The sequence below is a fragment of the Simochromis diagramma genome, unplaced genomic scaffold (assembly GCF_900408965.1).
Source record: "Simochromis diagramma unplaced genomic scaffold, fSimDia1.1 OVJJ01000438.1, whole genome shotgun sequence".
Taxonomy (NCBI): Eukaryota; Metazoa; Chordata; class Actinopteri; order Cichliformes; family Cichlidae; genus Simochromis; species Simochromis diagramma.
In genome coordinates, this window is record NW_024387263.1 from 832,932 (window position 1) to 849,230 (window position 16,299).

General features: G+C 43.6%; 1 protein-coding gene across 7 annotated transcripts in view; it reads right to left on the reverse strand.

Annotated features, from left to right (window-relative positions):
• LOC120715363 (dedicator of cytokinesis protein 3) overlaps nucleotides 1–12,877 on the reverse strand; it is a 249,886-nt gene extending 237,009 nt beyond the window's left edge. For 2 of the 7 annotated variants that reach the window (XM_040002309.1, XM_040002305.1), the window contains exon 1: nucleotides 11,955–12,876. In XM_040002309.1, the coding sequence (XP_039858243.1) occupies nucleotides 11,955–11,991 (37 nt within the window). In that variant the 5' untranslated portion in view covers nucleotides 11,992–12,876. Of the gene's footprint in view, nucleotides 1–7,791; nucleotides 8,410–11,954 lie in introns of those variants that run through there. The other 5 variants (XM_040002307.1, XM_040002306.1, XM_040002310.1 and 2 more) reach the window with 5 other exon arrangements.
• Between the last annotated feature and the right edge of the window lie 3,422 nt (nucleotides 12,878–16,299).

Consider the following 16,299-nt stretch of genomic DNA (forward strand, 5'->3'; position numbering starts at 1 on the left):
TTTAAACTAAGAACTGAGTTCATAAAAATCATCAGAAAAGTGCAAGAATCAAGGAAGCCAAGGGACATTTTCTCAAACTTTTAATAAAACATAAACTTCTTTTTACAGCCAGAGGACTCACAGGACCTGCTGGTTTTATAAAGTGCAGATTTCAAGCACTTACATATATGCTGTTTTTAAGACCCAGGAGCTAAATCTGGTATATAAAGTCTATGGCCTTTCTCTGACCAGCAACATTACAGCTTTGGAAAACATGAACATCTGCAACTTTTCTCTAAATCAGGAGATGATATTTACATGTGCCAACACGTGCACCGGGATGCTTGTGACCGTGTAAACATACCCAGCAATCAGTGACAAAAGAGTCTGATAAAACTACGACCCACTGATGTAGCTGCGTAACTTTGCACTTTAGATAAAAGTTAGTGTGTGTGACTGTCAGAGCTTCTGTGTTGGAGAAACTGGTTTTACTGAAGCAACATGTTTATGTTGTCAGTGATCGGAGCCGCTCGTGGTCCGCCTCTCTGGATGGAGGCTGGGAAGTTGGACCGTTGTTATGGCGATAAGAAACCAGCCTTGCCAGGGTGTCCGCGGAAACTGAACGTAACCATAACAACAACGGAACTCTCCTCTAGAATGCTGCTGTGTTTAAAACCCCTGAGACACACACACACACACACACACACACACACACACACACACACACACACACACACACTGCCTGACTGCCAGCTGGAGATGCAGCCCACATCCAGAGTTTTCTGACACATGGACCACAAATTAAAACTTTATGATTTTTATTCTCTTTTAAACTTTTCTTTTCTTTTTTTTTTTAATTACCATCCCAGTTCAAAAGATGAGCTGTCCTCTTTGTGCATATAAACTAGACGACAAGCCTGTGCTTTGACATCAACCTAACTCACTTCCCCAAGAGCCAGAACCACGGGGGGTGAGGCAGAGTGGGGAGAAGAGTACAGAGCAGACAAGGGCGGGGTGAGATGGGGGAGATCGTTATCCGGTAACTTTCAAAGCCGTTCCTCAGCTCCAGTTATCTCAGGATGGCAAGAAGTGTGTCACAAATTGTGTGCTAACCTGTTCCAGTTACAGTCGCTCCACCAACACTGAGAATCCTTCTTCTAATTTTACTTTGTGGTGCAGTTGGTGCACCCGTGTTTCCAGCTCCGACTGTGATTTGAGTGGAGGCCAGTGAAGATAGACGTGTGTGTATGGGGGTGTAAGGGATAGACAGAGATGTGGAGATTGTGAATTTTCACATAAAAGCAAATAAAGACAGGAGGGGTTGCAGATGGAAGCAGCAGACTGAGATACGGGGAAAGATACAGAGAGGCAGCATGACGGTGACAGACACCGAGATTAAAGTCTCAAGTCTAAAGAGAATTTGAGAGGAGAGTTTAAAAAAAATCCACAGGGTGTTTCTGTGGGCACAACACGCTCAGTCTGAATCAACACGCACTGATGGCATTAGAATACAGAGGATGTTTAATGGGAGCTCCATTAACACATCTATTGGACTGAAAAGCAGAAGCACATGAAAAGCTAGGGATGCTTTTTTATTGTACGCAACATAATCGTGATAATTTAGGTCAGTAAGTGTGACACTAATTCTTAAGTTAACCTTAATATGAAAATGTGTGGTGTGTGTCCACCTCTTTTTCATTTGTTGGTTTATATTTTAATTTCAGATTTCTTTCATACGAGCGATACCTGCCGGCCTGCAGGGCTGGAAGCTTCCATCAAACTCAGGCCGGACGAGAGGCCCTCAGATCAGTCTATGAATTCATGTTTTTGATGCTAATTCTTTATAAGTTTGTCTCTGAAACTTATGGATTTCTGTTTGGGTCTGATGGGTGTATTTTGTCAAGAATAGAAACCACTGGATTGTCTTCTGGTCCTAACACAGTAGTTTTATTGACTAAGCACATTTTAATGATAAATAGTAAAGGATTACCACCTCCAACCCTGCAGCCTCTAAATGCACTTTTTACCCTTTAAAAGTGGAAAACATTTGCTTTGTTCATATGGACATGGATGAGGACAGAAGAGACCGCCTCTGCTGGACTACGTTGGAAGATCCGCCATCTTGGCTCAGACTGAACTAAACACTGTGTGTGAGAGAGTTTGGGCTTTTAAGCAGGAAGTAAAACTGTAAAAGGAAAGAGGTGCACTTGCACTGAAATACACAAAAATACATACTTGTTCAAATACATAAAATACACAGAGGACATAAGTAGAAATCAGCATATCCCCAAAGCATCCATGAACACACACTGCGATGTAAAATATCCTTATTTTGAAGAAATCATTTCAAAATGACTCCGGGACGCAGGAAACGTTAAACACGCTGCTGGGCTCTGAGTAATCCCTCTCTGAGCTCTTTGCTTTTGGCTTCTTCTCTTCAGCTGCTGTTCAGTATAAACCAAAATGCATTTTCAAGTTTGTAAGGGCCGCCTTGGTTTTTATTTTGGGTATGAAGCACGACTCATATCGTACACACGAGCTTACTGCTGCGTGTGATGAACTTCCCCGCCTACGTGCGAAAACGCTGCAACCTCTTTATCGTGACTTAACTTTCTGTTTCTCCAGAGGAGGGAGAAAGTACGTGGTGGAGGCGAGGATCTCCTCCACCCCCCATCCCTGCTCGACTGGGTGTGTTTCAGCACCACGGACAGCAGCCAGCTGCTCTCAAGCCTCATCATACTTTTAATCTTTCAGCCTCCTCACATCGCGTGTGAAGGCTGAGAACAGAAACAGCACTGAGTCCACCTCGCTCACACAAGAGCAGCGCTCGGTATTGTGTGTTAACACTGGCACTGGTCATGTTTAGGCCTAAGGACAGCACCCACCAGAGTTCACAAAAGGTTGGACCAGCACAATTTTCACCTTCACAGAGAAGTGTGTCTTAGCAAATCAAGCCATCTGCCTCTCCCTGCAGCAGCCAATTGAATCCAGCCATGCCCACTTCACCCCTCCCAGGGAAACTTGTCCTCTGATAGCATTTTACCTGATGAAACACACACCAGTGTTTTGTTCTTAATGTGCGTGTGAACAAATGTAACTGATTTAACCAGTTTACACATGCTTAACCTGAACAGTCATGTTAGATCAAAGCCTGTAAAACCAGTAAATTGATCTCAAAGGCTTTCTTCCTTTTTGTATTTTGTTGATTTCTGTTAGTTTAGATCATCCACGATCAGCTGATCTCAGGCCAGCTGACATCCCATGACACCCTATCCATCTGATAAATCTTATATACTTAAGTTGGTTTAGCCAGCAACCGACCTCCAAAACAACTCGTTCTCTTCACGCTGCTCCGGTGTCGTGTCTGTTTTCATTAATGGGCCTTGGAAGAAAAAAAGAATCTGCTCTTGATTATAGTTGTAGTCGTTCTGATTAAAATTAAAAACATAAAAGCAAATTAATGACCTGCTTATATGCAGAATGACAGGTTGTATAAATGAGTCTGTGCTGCACCTTTTATGAAAATGTTACCCACTAAAGACGCAGTTACAATCAATGCAAAACCAGAACACGAGGCTGATGTAATGTGCACTTTAGATGCTGGCAATCATTTTTAAGAACTGCAAAGAACTTTGTAATCAAACGACCTTCGTTTTATAAGTATTAGTTCTTTGAGTGTTACTTGTTACACACACACACACAGTAATAAGCACCTTGCTGAGCGCTGGGTGTGTGCCAGTCGGGGACTGCGGTGATGACTTCACCTTCTGTTTAGCCGACTAGTTGTCAGCTGGAAACAACACAACATTACCAGCTCAGCGTCTCCCTCTCAGTCTGATTACTTCACCGTATCTCCGCTCTGACTCCCCTCTGCCTGTGTTCTCCTTCTCTGCCTCTTTCTAACCCATGAAGTTAGTCGGTATTCATTTGGTGTAATTAGTTACTTATCTTTTATGCAGTTGCAAAGTGCTGCTGGGGTTTGCTACGGGATGCCATTAACTAATTAAGCTGAACTGATTGCAATAGAATACATTTATTTATTGTGTGTATTTATATCACTGTGCTGCATAATCTTTTCCCAGCGCAACATTTTCATGCAGAGAACAGATCAGGAACAAACAACACAAACTGCTTTATTCAGTGTAAACACTGTGACCCCCCCCCCCCTTCATCTACACCAGATGACGTGAACAGGTGAGGGCAGGTACTTTTATTAATCAAGTACACGTGCATAGTGACCAGGTATCAGTGCGCTGTAGGTAAACAAGCTACGCACATTGAAAGCCATGAGACCTACTGATGTTTGGCGAACGTCTCATGTGCACCAGCAGCTTGGTATTCTATAGAAAGCCTTTGAGATCATCTGTAGGATCTTAAAACTGTCAGCAGTTAGCCTGGAGAAGCCTGACCTGGTTACGTTTCAGTATCCTGCAAACCACATGAGACTTCCTACCAGTTTGATGCTTCTGTCCTCTGAGACTTATGTTATAGAAGCCATATGACCAAAGCTATAAATCTGGGTCACAAACATGTGAATGCTGATAAGTGTGCAACTGTTTGACGCTTCCAAAGCTCACGAGCAGCACAGTTCGATGATCATGTAGCAGGCGTTGGTGTTTCTCCACGTGTTCTCATTCTAGGGTGTCAAATATTGTTTTTCTGTCAAATTCTGATGGAAGCTGCGGGTTTCTCACCAGTGTCCCATTTGGGATTTTGTATCTTTTTGACTTTAGCCACGTTTAACTTCAAATGCACATCTTCACACTGATGTCATTCATCACCTCGTCCACATCAGTGAGGAATAGTTTGGGCGTATCTTTGAGATGTTCACAGCTTTGTCAAAACATCAGCACCGGCACCAAAACACTAACAGACAACAGGCTGGTTTTCAGGTCAAAGCAATCAGAAAAATGGCCTCCTAATACAGATTAAGCTTGCATTTATAAAACAGGGTCTGCAGAAATAATCTTATTCTTTGAGATAAACCTCTTGACCAATGCTCTGAGAGGCTTTAACCCTGTGAGACCCAAACAGGATAAGCAGTGGAGAAATTAGATGGACTGGGTACGTTGAGCAGCTGAACAGGGGTGTGTTCCTAAGGTCCCTTCAGCACAGTAACAATCGTGCTTGAATCCTATCTGAGAAACTTACTAAAACTTTCCAAAAGTCAGAGCAAGAGACACAGAAAAGGACTGTCTTTACCTTATGATACAGTACACAAGCCCTTTAAGAAAGGACCATGTTAATAAGGACAATCTGTGTCTTTGTTAACTCGTTGCTTTGACGTGGGATTAAAAGACGGACTGAAGGAGTGATGGACCTGGATGGATGGATGGATGGATGGATGGATGGATGGACGGATGGACGGATGGATGGACGGACGGATGGACGGACGGATGGATGTGCTATCAGTTTCCACAGGCAGTGGTGATAATTCATCGTGTCCAACTTGAGTTCTTCTCGCCTAAAGGTTCATGAGTGAACGCATTTCCTCAAACACAAACTTCAGATGTACAAATCATTGTTGGGCACAAACCACATTAAAAGTATCGTCTCATAAAAGGACATAAAAGCAGATATAATGTTTTCTTTTATGGAACTGTCCTTTATCACATTCACAGAAGCAGATTTTTCAGGCAGTAAATTAATGACTTGCTGAAGTGAATACGGCGAGGATTCATTTATAATGTGAATGTAGGAAAGTTTATTTTTCACATCACAAAAAACATTTTTAGTTTATGGAAAAATGCATCAAATATTTCTAAAGAACATGAAGATTTTATCTTTGGGGAGTTGGATTTTTCTGAAGGCAGAAATGTGTAAAGTGTATTTAAATAAGAGTTAAAAGGCTCTTTCAGAAGAAACAGACTTGGTGACTCGCCTGTGCAGATGCAGCATCATCTTTTTCCAAAAGGTGTCGGCCTCGCCCTGTTACGCCTAAAGCTTCGCTTTGGTTTCAGGGCTTTGACACACCAGCCGCAGCAGAACTGACCACTGTAAGGTTTTAGAGGTGTACAAAGTCCACGTGGGCGGTATCCACACAAGCAGTCAGTAAAGAAAAATGACAGACCTGTTTCATTAATGACAGAACTTCACTGCCAGAGGACACTTAGTACATCAAGGAGCCACTCAGCGCTTTGACGAAATGGCATTAATTGACCACCCAGAATGAAAATAGGCTCAACGTTCCAAAAAATAAAGATCCTGAAAGCATAATTGTGATGACTTTTATCCTCCAAGTTCCTCCAACAGCCACAAAAAGAGGTGATTTCTTCCTAAACGTATCAGAAGTACAAAAAACGTCCTCTGATGATAATAAAAGTTTCTCACATCCTTAAGCTTGTTCTCCAATGTTCTGACCGCCATCAAGCCGCTTATTCACACCAGATATAGCCCAGTGACGCATCATCCTTCAAAGTCTTGTCAAGATAAGTTTTTTACGATGAAGCTATGACATTTGACAAGTAGGCCGAGTCTGACTCAAAGGCGAGGAAAACAAATGACATAAGAATTCATTAAAGTTGGTTTATAAAGTCTGACACTAGAAGCCCTCTCCAGCCCCCCACCCTCCGGTTCACAGCAGTGACAGATGAGCACAGGCGACGGCGGCAAAATGAAAAGCTGGTCCAGAATAAATAAGTCAGAGTGAAGACAAAGAGAGACAAACAAGGTGCCGCGCTCCTTTACACCTCTGTCACCTTCACAGCGTTACAGTTTTAGCGCCGTGTACGCTGCTGCACGCCTGCTGGAGGTGTGACAAATGTGATGCTGTGTACGACATGTCTGTGTTAAAGTCACCTGCCCACCTGTGTGTTGTGTGTGTCAGTTCTTTCTGATTTCAGTGTGTCTAAACAACAATGAACCATCTGTGTGTTTTATGTAGGAGGATGTTTGGATATCAGGAAACCTGATGATTTACAGTTGAATTTGCTAGGAATTATAGACTGTACATAAAAGATGGACGTAGCTACCACGACGTCTCAGACTGAACAGTGCGTTCCTGTTAGCAGGGTATTTCCCCCACACTGTCTTGATGTCTTGAGACTGGACACAGAGTGCTCATAGAATTGTGACTTAATAAAAAGATAGCTCCGCCCTAAATCGTGCCTTCCTTTATCCGTCTTTTTGGCTCTAATTGGAATCATGATTTACAAACATAACATAACTTCATATTAAATAAGACTTCAAACTAGCGACTGGGCTCATGAACTCCCTAACAAAGTGTGGACAGCTCAGGTGAACTGTGGAACTTTTTCCTCGTAGATTTCTACACCGTCAGAATTACCTTTGAAATCAGAGGGACGCCCCCTGCTGGCCATTAGAAAAAACTTCTGAATAAGTATCACTTCTAAGGCCCAGAATGTAAACCCTTCACATACAGCTTCAGTGCTCTTGCAGTTTTAAACACACACTGACTGATTTGCAAACTTTTCTGTGGCTAACAGAGAGAGTTCTCATCTTCAGCAGGTGCATTTCATAAGGAGGCTGTCTGGAACGTCTGTTCATTTGTCCATCTGTCTTCCTCTCTGCCTGTCTGTCTGTCTGTGTGCGTTCTGTGTTATCTGAGTGTGAGAACTGAGTGCTGTGCTGTGCAGCCCTGGGGGAGGTGAAGCTGCATTCAGGAACCTCTATGGGTGCCACAAAGCTGCATTCATGCAGCTGAATAGCTGTTTTCTACAACCAGGCACTAGTCATCCCAACTCCATTGGAAGGGCTCTATGAGTTACCACTCTCCCTGCCTTGGTATGCAAAGCATTATGCAGCAAAAACACAAATGGCTGGATTAACAAAGGGCACACAAAGCATACTTACATGGAAACATTGAAGGGATACGTGACTCTGTAGTTTCAAAGGACGGTGTTTTTAGGATTTCTGCGTTCTTCCCTCTATCCAGTGGCAAATAAAGAATTTCCTCTTTTTCCTTTTTTCAGCTCTCAGTCAGTCACAGTTACACATCAATTTTTTCGCGTTTCCGTATTGTTAGCGCACTGAACGGCCGTTATCAGATGTTATCGGTCCCATACTTATTTCCTCCTCTACCCTCTACACGGCAGCCATCACCTCACTCGTGCTGGTGACTCCACACTGCTGAAGAGAGAGAGGACGGCAGTGGAGGCTTGGTCCACTTGACTCTGTGGATTTCTGGACTGAGCTTTCATTAAAATATTCAATGTAGTTTTTTTTTTTACACTGTTTAGTTTGCGTTAGTACTTGGTAAATATCATCTTTTTCCCAACCCGAGTCGCTTGTTACAAAGCTCCATTTTCTTATTTTACCACATCAGATAATGTCTCAAGCATTTTTTCACATGGCCACTAGAGGTCTCTGACAATCCGGTCGTTAAGTCTGACGTCACTAGCCGTGTCTGGACCTAAACTCCGCTGCAGGTCCATATATCAAACGATCACTATGGCATTACTGAGAGTTGAAAAACTGTCTAAAGTCTTTCATCTTTAATAAAATATCAGCGTTCTGCTCTACCAGGTGTAACAATTGAGTTTAACATCCAGGCATCCATGAAAACAGGATTTATGACATTTAACGGAGTTAGAAGTTAGCAGGAAGTTAGCTCGCTAGCTTCTATCTAAATACAATATCGCATGTCCTGACTGCCGGGTTTTGGAAACAAATTAAAACGTACAGCTCTGTTATCACTTCCAGCATAAATGAAGACAGAAAACTAAACAGCAGTGACATTTGTAGGGTTACTGAAGTTGGGCTAGCTGGTATATAATGATGTGCTGTGTGACCGCTAGCGACACAGCTATGTTAGCATAATATAAACAAGCTAACTTTTTTTCCACTCGATAAAAGTTAACGTGAGTGTTCTCGATGGTCAGGAACAAATGTAATCGCATGGCAGGATGCTGTAAAAGGACCAAACTTCAGCCAGGAGAACAACTGAGATAATCCATCCACAATACGAGGTTAGTCATTCATATACTGCTGCATGGGCTGGGCTGTAGCTACATCCTAAGGTTTTAAAAACTGAGCTTAAATAAATGATTAGCGGTAATAAAAGCCGAGGGAGGTCAACAGTGATCACTGACTGTTTTAGGAGCTTTTTGAGATTAAATAGAAGAAAATACAAAACATTAAACATGTTAACAACACAAAAGCCATATTAAACGCAGACTACTTTAGGCCCGGAAGTAGGATTCGTCGCGTCATCACTTAATGACCGGATAGGTGTTAGAGATCTCTTTCTGTTAAAAGGGAGTTCTTCCTCCCCACAGTTGCCATGTTCTGCTTGTGGGGGTCTGATGGATAACTGATAATGATCAATCAGTGTGAGGGTAACATCCAAATCAGGTGACTTTTCCATAACTTTATAGAAAATTTATGATAATTATCATTTTAATAACAAAGTTGTTTTCGTGATGGACTTTTACAGAACTTTAGAGTCCATTTCCCTGAATGTCTTTTCTTACGATTCTCCTAAAAGATAACTAAGCTGTCAGATTCACTGTGAACATGTGGGCGGTGACGACTGCACCTGTGCTCCTCTTACGATGTCATTATCGTGTGGATCTCTTTTTCCAGCAGTGTCACCACCCTGCAGAGTGAAATGTGTGGCACTTTAAGCGAACACCTAATGTTCTGTGTGATGGAGTCTTTGAAGGGTGATATTCACGATTGCTTTCCACACTCCTGCACTGTCAGATTATGATGCTGTTTTCCTTTTATGGAGTCTACCAGCGGGCGATGTGAAGGCTTGTAAGATGTGGCACAATTCTGATTTTGATGCTAAGAGGCTTCTAGCAGAGTAAATCAAACAGCCGCAGCACGCATCCTCAGCTGGAGTCTACTGAAGGTATCGGGAAGCAGGAAAAACACCCACAGCCTCTCATTTAAATTCAGCTAATGTCTCTTTCCAATTAACAGATTGGCAGAGTCATGACTGCCCAAATTGACTTCCTGTCAGCAGAGGCCTCGCTCCCTCACGCTGCAGACATTGTGTGGCATTTCACCGGATTGGTCGCTCGGAAAGATCCTGGCAGCTGTCAGTCGATACCTCTGCCCATCGGGGACAGGAAGTCTGGCACCTCATGTGAAATACCTATGCTAATTTTCTTGAACTGTCCAAGTTAAGATCACTGAGTACACAGTGTTTCACCTGCATGGGTGGTCTCGGGGCCAATTAGTGAGGAAATGTTTAATCGTTTAAGAGAGAGACAACGAGGGGGGGCATGAAATACTCAAAATCTCACTAAAGTATACAATAAGCATGAAAATCATCTTCTCAGGGTATTAACACAATGAAAGAATCAAGAAACTGAAAGTTAGTATAACCATCAGAGGAAGAGCTCCTTGAACATGACCTGTACCACACAGATAGCAGCGCTGAGGGGAAGGTAAAGAACAGCTGTAAAATAAAGCAGGATGGTCCAAGAGGCAGTGCAACCTGAGGTACTGGTACCGGAAATGCTCATGCACCAATCAGATTTGAGCAATCCACATTAGACACGGGCACGCTGCCAGTGCCATTAGCAAGTAAAATAAAGGTTATAATTGGTACTTCTGCAGCCGGGAGCAGTAATTATTATTAAGGAGATTTTATGCTGCATTCATAAATATACGTTGATTAGAGTGTCAATAAAATTCTTATAAAATTAAATTAAGATTTTGTTCCCTTGATCAACGTGACATGTAGGACAGAGTAGGCCTGGGAATAGGCAGAGACCGTCCTCCATAACCAATCATTTTATTGTATAAGCAGGCCTGAAAATGACAGTAAAGAGTTCATGGCTGAAGTTTTAGTGACAAGACTGCACACAAAAAAAAAAAACCTTTAGAGATCCAGCAACATTCGCAACAAACAAACATTTAAAAAGCACCAACACAGCAGGAGCACAAGACCAAGAACAATACTCCACGCACACTAAAATATCCTTCCAGGACGCTGATGAGTTTGTGATATTTTCATGAGAACATCAAGATGATGTCGCTCAGCGTTTCTCTTTAATGTCATGTGTACTTGTGGCAACATGATTTAACCATATCTCACAATGTTTAGAGTCGTTCCTGGATCCTTGCTGACTCCAGACGTTCGTCACTTCCCAGATGGGGAAAGCCACACCATTGATGCAACTCTATAACTTTTTGGATCACATGATCTCTTTGGTGGAGGTAAGAAAGTCGATTTTGGGTCAGCAGTGTTTTTCCAAACAGGCCTTTAGGTGTGGCTGCCTGAAAGACGTGCAGCAGATAAACGGGAGATAAATGGGGAGTGAGAATATTTGGACTGTGGATCCTTGGCTAACGGGCCCAAAGCACCAGCTCTCATCTGAAAACATTCACCGTCATCGTGCTGCCACAGCACGCTGCGTAATCAATCACTGCTGTCAAGTCTCAGTTACCTGCACTGCCCATTATCACCGCATCCTGTTCCTGTCCTTGCTTCAGTTTCACTTCACCCACTTTCCACATTCACGCACTATAAACCCACACCAGAAGCGACGACACAGCCCCTCTCTCATCCCGCACCCGTCACACTTACACAGGACTGCTGTAAGGCTCTGATCTGTTCTACCACACCAGAACAGACGACAAGGACCACAGACCAGGCGCGCAGACCGGAGACAGGACTTGACAGAACAGATAAAACAAAACACCATTTCCAGCGTCCAGCGCCTCAGGTGCCGCAGACACATCTCAAAGGGAATACTGTAGACGGTGTGCAGATAAGAACCTGTAGTCTCTGCACAGCTCCTCATACCCACAGGCGCTTCTTTGGAACAGATTCCAGTGAGATGACCCCTTTCATTTCACAGATTACAGATCTTCACTTTACAACATGATTTAGACATCGAAGGCGCAGGAGCAGCTGAATGTCTGTAATGCTTTTATACGAAAATAAAGTGCGCAAACATTAACTGCGGTTTCTGGAGGTGATGAGTTTGGCACCATCCTCTGCGTAAAAAACAGAGCCGTGTACCAGGACATCATCAGACAAACATCACTGATTTACTCACCCACTCCAATTTTCTCATCCTCTGTCGGCGTCCACATGATGTCCCGCTGCACCCACAGCAAAATCCTCTAAAGAAAGTATCTATAATCACCCGATGGGTCGCTTCATGGAAATCCGAGTGACGATGAGAAAGACGAGGAGGACCGCGGAGCAAAAGTTTACTGAAAATGGCTACGGGGAAAAAAAAAACCTTAAACCACTCTGAAAATGTGAAAGTTGTCTCAAATAAATGACGGTTAGTATCCTGTCAGGTTGGCGGTGACGCATGGCGCAGTGTGTTGGTCCATCTCAGCGGCTGTGCTGCGCTCCTCGGGAACGAACCGCCAGAGAAATCCTCCACAGGGGCGTCAAGGCGATTTCAAGCCAAACAGGGGGCTTTTAACCCCACCTGTGGGCATTAGAGTGGCATTTGGTTAAGCAAAAAGGCGGCCGGAGCAGATGAACTATGATTTATGAGGATTTCATTAGACTTTCCCATTCAGGAAAATCCCACGATCACTCGTGTTTCCCGTCAAGTTCTGTCCGGGCTCGGGAATCCTGTCCTCACTCAGTGAGCATCCCTCCAGAGCGAAGCTTCTGGTGCTCTTGTGTCTTTGAACCATGCGTCTGAACCTCGCTTGCTTCCGTCGCAGCTGCTGAACTTGTCGTGAGCAGATGAAGAAAAAGCTCAGTCCCGTCTGCGTGCGAGTCGTGCGCAGCAGCGGGGAAGCCTCCGTCAGTTTAAGAGGATCAGGGTGGAGGAGCGCGGCTGAGGTGGTCAGGAGGGGGGGGGCTCGTTTGGTCTGCACAGCCTGCACGCGCACAGGAGCCTACGGCGGCTGACCCCCCAGACCACGAGTGGGAATAAAAGACGCAAATATATATAATATATAAACTCACTTAGAATTACTCTGAGCATGTGCAGTATCGCGCACGCGCGCACACACCGGCCGTGACATCACTTTACAGCACCGTGACACAGCCTCGGTCGTGCTGTCACTGACACGCGTGTACAGCCGCTAATGACAGCCGTCTGCACCTCAGCAGCTCCACGCGCGTTTGTTGCGCGTGCTGCGCCCCCGCGTGGACACTCCAGAGCAGCACGCGCTGTGACAGCTGTGTCACAAATATGGTGATATGACACAGCTCCAGGAAACCTTAAAGCATTTTAGTTTTCCTTTTCTTATGAGCAGATTTTCACAATAAATATTTGTATTTTTTTATTTGTCCTCATCATAGTCAACGACCCATCTACGGGGGGTAATATAATGCACTGCTCGTAACAATCAGAGGTGGCCATAGTACAGATATTCTGTACTTGAAAAGAAGTACTAGTGTTGAAAAATACTACAGTCAAAGTTGAAGTACTGATTCAACTTCGCCTCTGAAAAGTACTCAAAGTAAGAAAGTAAAAGTAGTTCTTTGGAGGACGTTACTACCAGCTATTTTTATGCAAAGCTAACTGAGCCTTGTGCTTTATTACTGTAATAATTAAATAATATTAGCAGATGACAATACAAACTTTACTTCAGTTTAAACTTTAATTCTAATAAATATTCTCATCTTGAATCTCATGAGCAGAGAATGTAGAGGGTGACTTTGGCTCTAAACAGGAAAATGTGAGCAGTCAGGGGCTAACGTGGATGCAGCTGGTGGGGGGACACTAAACTGGTTGTAATGGCTCAGTGTGGGGAAAACAATCATAACTCACAATAACTTCTACTGAGAGCTCCAGTAGATGTTCTTAGTGTACAGGCTGTGATCAGCTGACCTGCTGCTTTTGTGGGTGTACACGCCTGAATTCAGCCAGATGTGAGCAGATGTTTTATGAGTTGTCCTGGCTGATGCCCATCCTCTGCACTGACAGTACACTGTTGATGCCGTCTTTACATTAGACACTATAAAGTTGGTATGAAGGTGAGATTCAGTGAATGAATATCAGCATCATCAGCTAACATTCATATGAATCTCTGCTATAAGCTGTGAACTCTTTACTGCAAATCCAACACAGTGCAGCAAACTAAGCTGTTTATCCTGCAGATTCTCATGCAGCCTTTAAAAAACTGCCTCAGTTTGATTTACAGCAGGTTTCACAGTATGAAAAACATGTCACATGCACAGATTTAAAAACATGAGGACTTACATATGAGCTTTAAATGAGCAGCCCTTCCTTGAACTTAGCTCTCTGTCTTTTCTCTCCCGGTGAAATAAGCAGCTGGACTTTTAGCTGCAACACACTGTGAGACAAACACACAAACAGTTTGTGTGTTTTCTGATGTTTGTTGAAATTCTGCATTTCAAATGACCTCTCTACCACAGCGTGTCTTTTGTCTTCCTCCCCTCACCGCCCCTCCCTGAGCCGGAGGTTTCTTCCTGTTAAAAGGGAGTTTTTCTTTCCCACTGTCGCCAAAGTGCTTGCTCATAGGGGGTCATATGATTGTTGGGTTTTTCTCTGTATCTATTATTGTAGGGTCTACTGCACAATATAAAGCACCTTGAGGCGACTGTTGTTGTGATAATCGACTTCCAAATAAAATCGAATTGAGTAGAGCACATGATTAGAAAAAAATTAGTCAAATATTACGATTTCAATAAATATCTTTATGTCTTGGTGTATCTTACAGATATAATGCAGTCTGACGCTCACAGAGAACAAGCTGGACCTGTCAGTATTAACAAACACCTTCAGGTTTCCAAATTGGGGGATTTTGCATTAAATTTAGGCTAATTTTTGTAAACTTGGTGGCTAAAAGGAGGTGATAATTTAAATGACCAGAGGACAGAGTGACTGATGACGTCCACTAAAGCACTCAGAAGCTGCACTGAGAATCAGGTAATTTGCGGTACACACAAGTTGCAGCCCAACTAAACCCAGCGCATCCATGGCAACATTCTGGTTTGCTGCCACACTTTACACCTGTGGACGAGAATGGGATGCCAAAAATACTTAAAATGAAGATTTAATTTCCACGTGTGGACTCCAGCGAGACGAACCCATTAGCTTAATGTGTCCCCGTAAGTGTTCACGACGTGACAGCTCTTCTAATCCAGAGAAACAGAGGCTCACATTTGTAGTTTTCAGACTCTGAGATGAAATATCCTGATATCACCCCCTCCATGGTTTCCACTCAACCTCTGTGTGTCTGGCAGGAATAATAATGTTCCCACAGAAGGCACACCGGTTATACAAACTATCAAAACATACTGTGGGAGTAAAAATGATCCTTTAACTGAAAGAAAGCTGCCCTGTGAATGGGATTCCTCACCGACTAGTGCTGTAGCAGTTTTCCTGAGTCCTGCGTCTCTTTCATGTTTTTCTGTCTCTGATGACCACGCTCGACTCTTTATGATTCAACTATTTGTTCCGCAGCCCACCGGCAATATATGCACAATGTCACATTCAAGATCGGAATGAAAGGATTTAAAACATTCAGAGAACAAATCAGAATGCTGGAGGCGTCGGCGCAGGCAGGGTCAGCTCGCTGCCGGGAAAAAAGGAGGAAGAGATGAAACCGAGAAGAGGAGGAAACAGGACGGAGAGAGAGGAGACTGACAGCGAGCGACGTTTCCCACGAATAAGAACTCACTTCAACACGCTGCTGTCCACAGAGACCTGAAAGTAACACAGCCGAGGAGAAACGCTCGTCTGGACTCACGGCTCAGCAGAAACCACAGCATCTCTCCCTCAGGTCCTCACCAGGTGATTGTTTAGCATCACTCGAACTTGGAAAATCTTTTTTTAAAAGTCTCGCTGCATGTTCAAACAAAGAAAGATTAATTAAAAGATTAGTCATGTGATTTGAAAGTAAAGAACGTGGTGGGCGTGTTCTCTGTGCGTCTGCAGCCAGCAGGCTTTATTTCATGTGCCCGACCACGTCTGGATTCCTAACTCGTCCACTCCTGACCACCGAGCAGAAAGCGAGCTCTGGTTTGTGCCTGAAACAGCTGCTGTGACTCGATTTATGACCTGCTGCTGTGGTTGGCAGAGAACAGTGAAAAAGTGCCTACAGATGTTTCTGCTGCCCTTTAACTACTGAAGTATCTCAAGATCTATGAAAGTAAGACTGTAGAGGAAGTTATTATCTAAATTATACTCTAATGAACTGTGTGAGGTCTACATGATCCTCACCTGTAAGCTGTCAGGAAAGTGATGTTTTCAATAGACACACATCAGCAATCCTTCTGTTCCCTCCAAAGGTTGGGCTCATCATCCACAGCAATGACTTAAACCTCACCGGGATTCACCTCCAACGCTTCAACCACCTTTAGAGATCATTTGTGTGGGAATTAAATCCTCTGAGGTCCATTTTAGACCTCCAACCATCATACAGATTCAACTTCAACCACAGCACCTGAAGTTGGCTGGT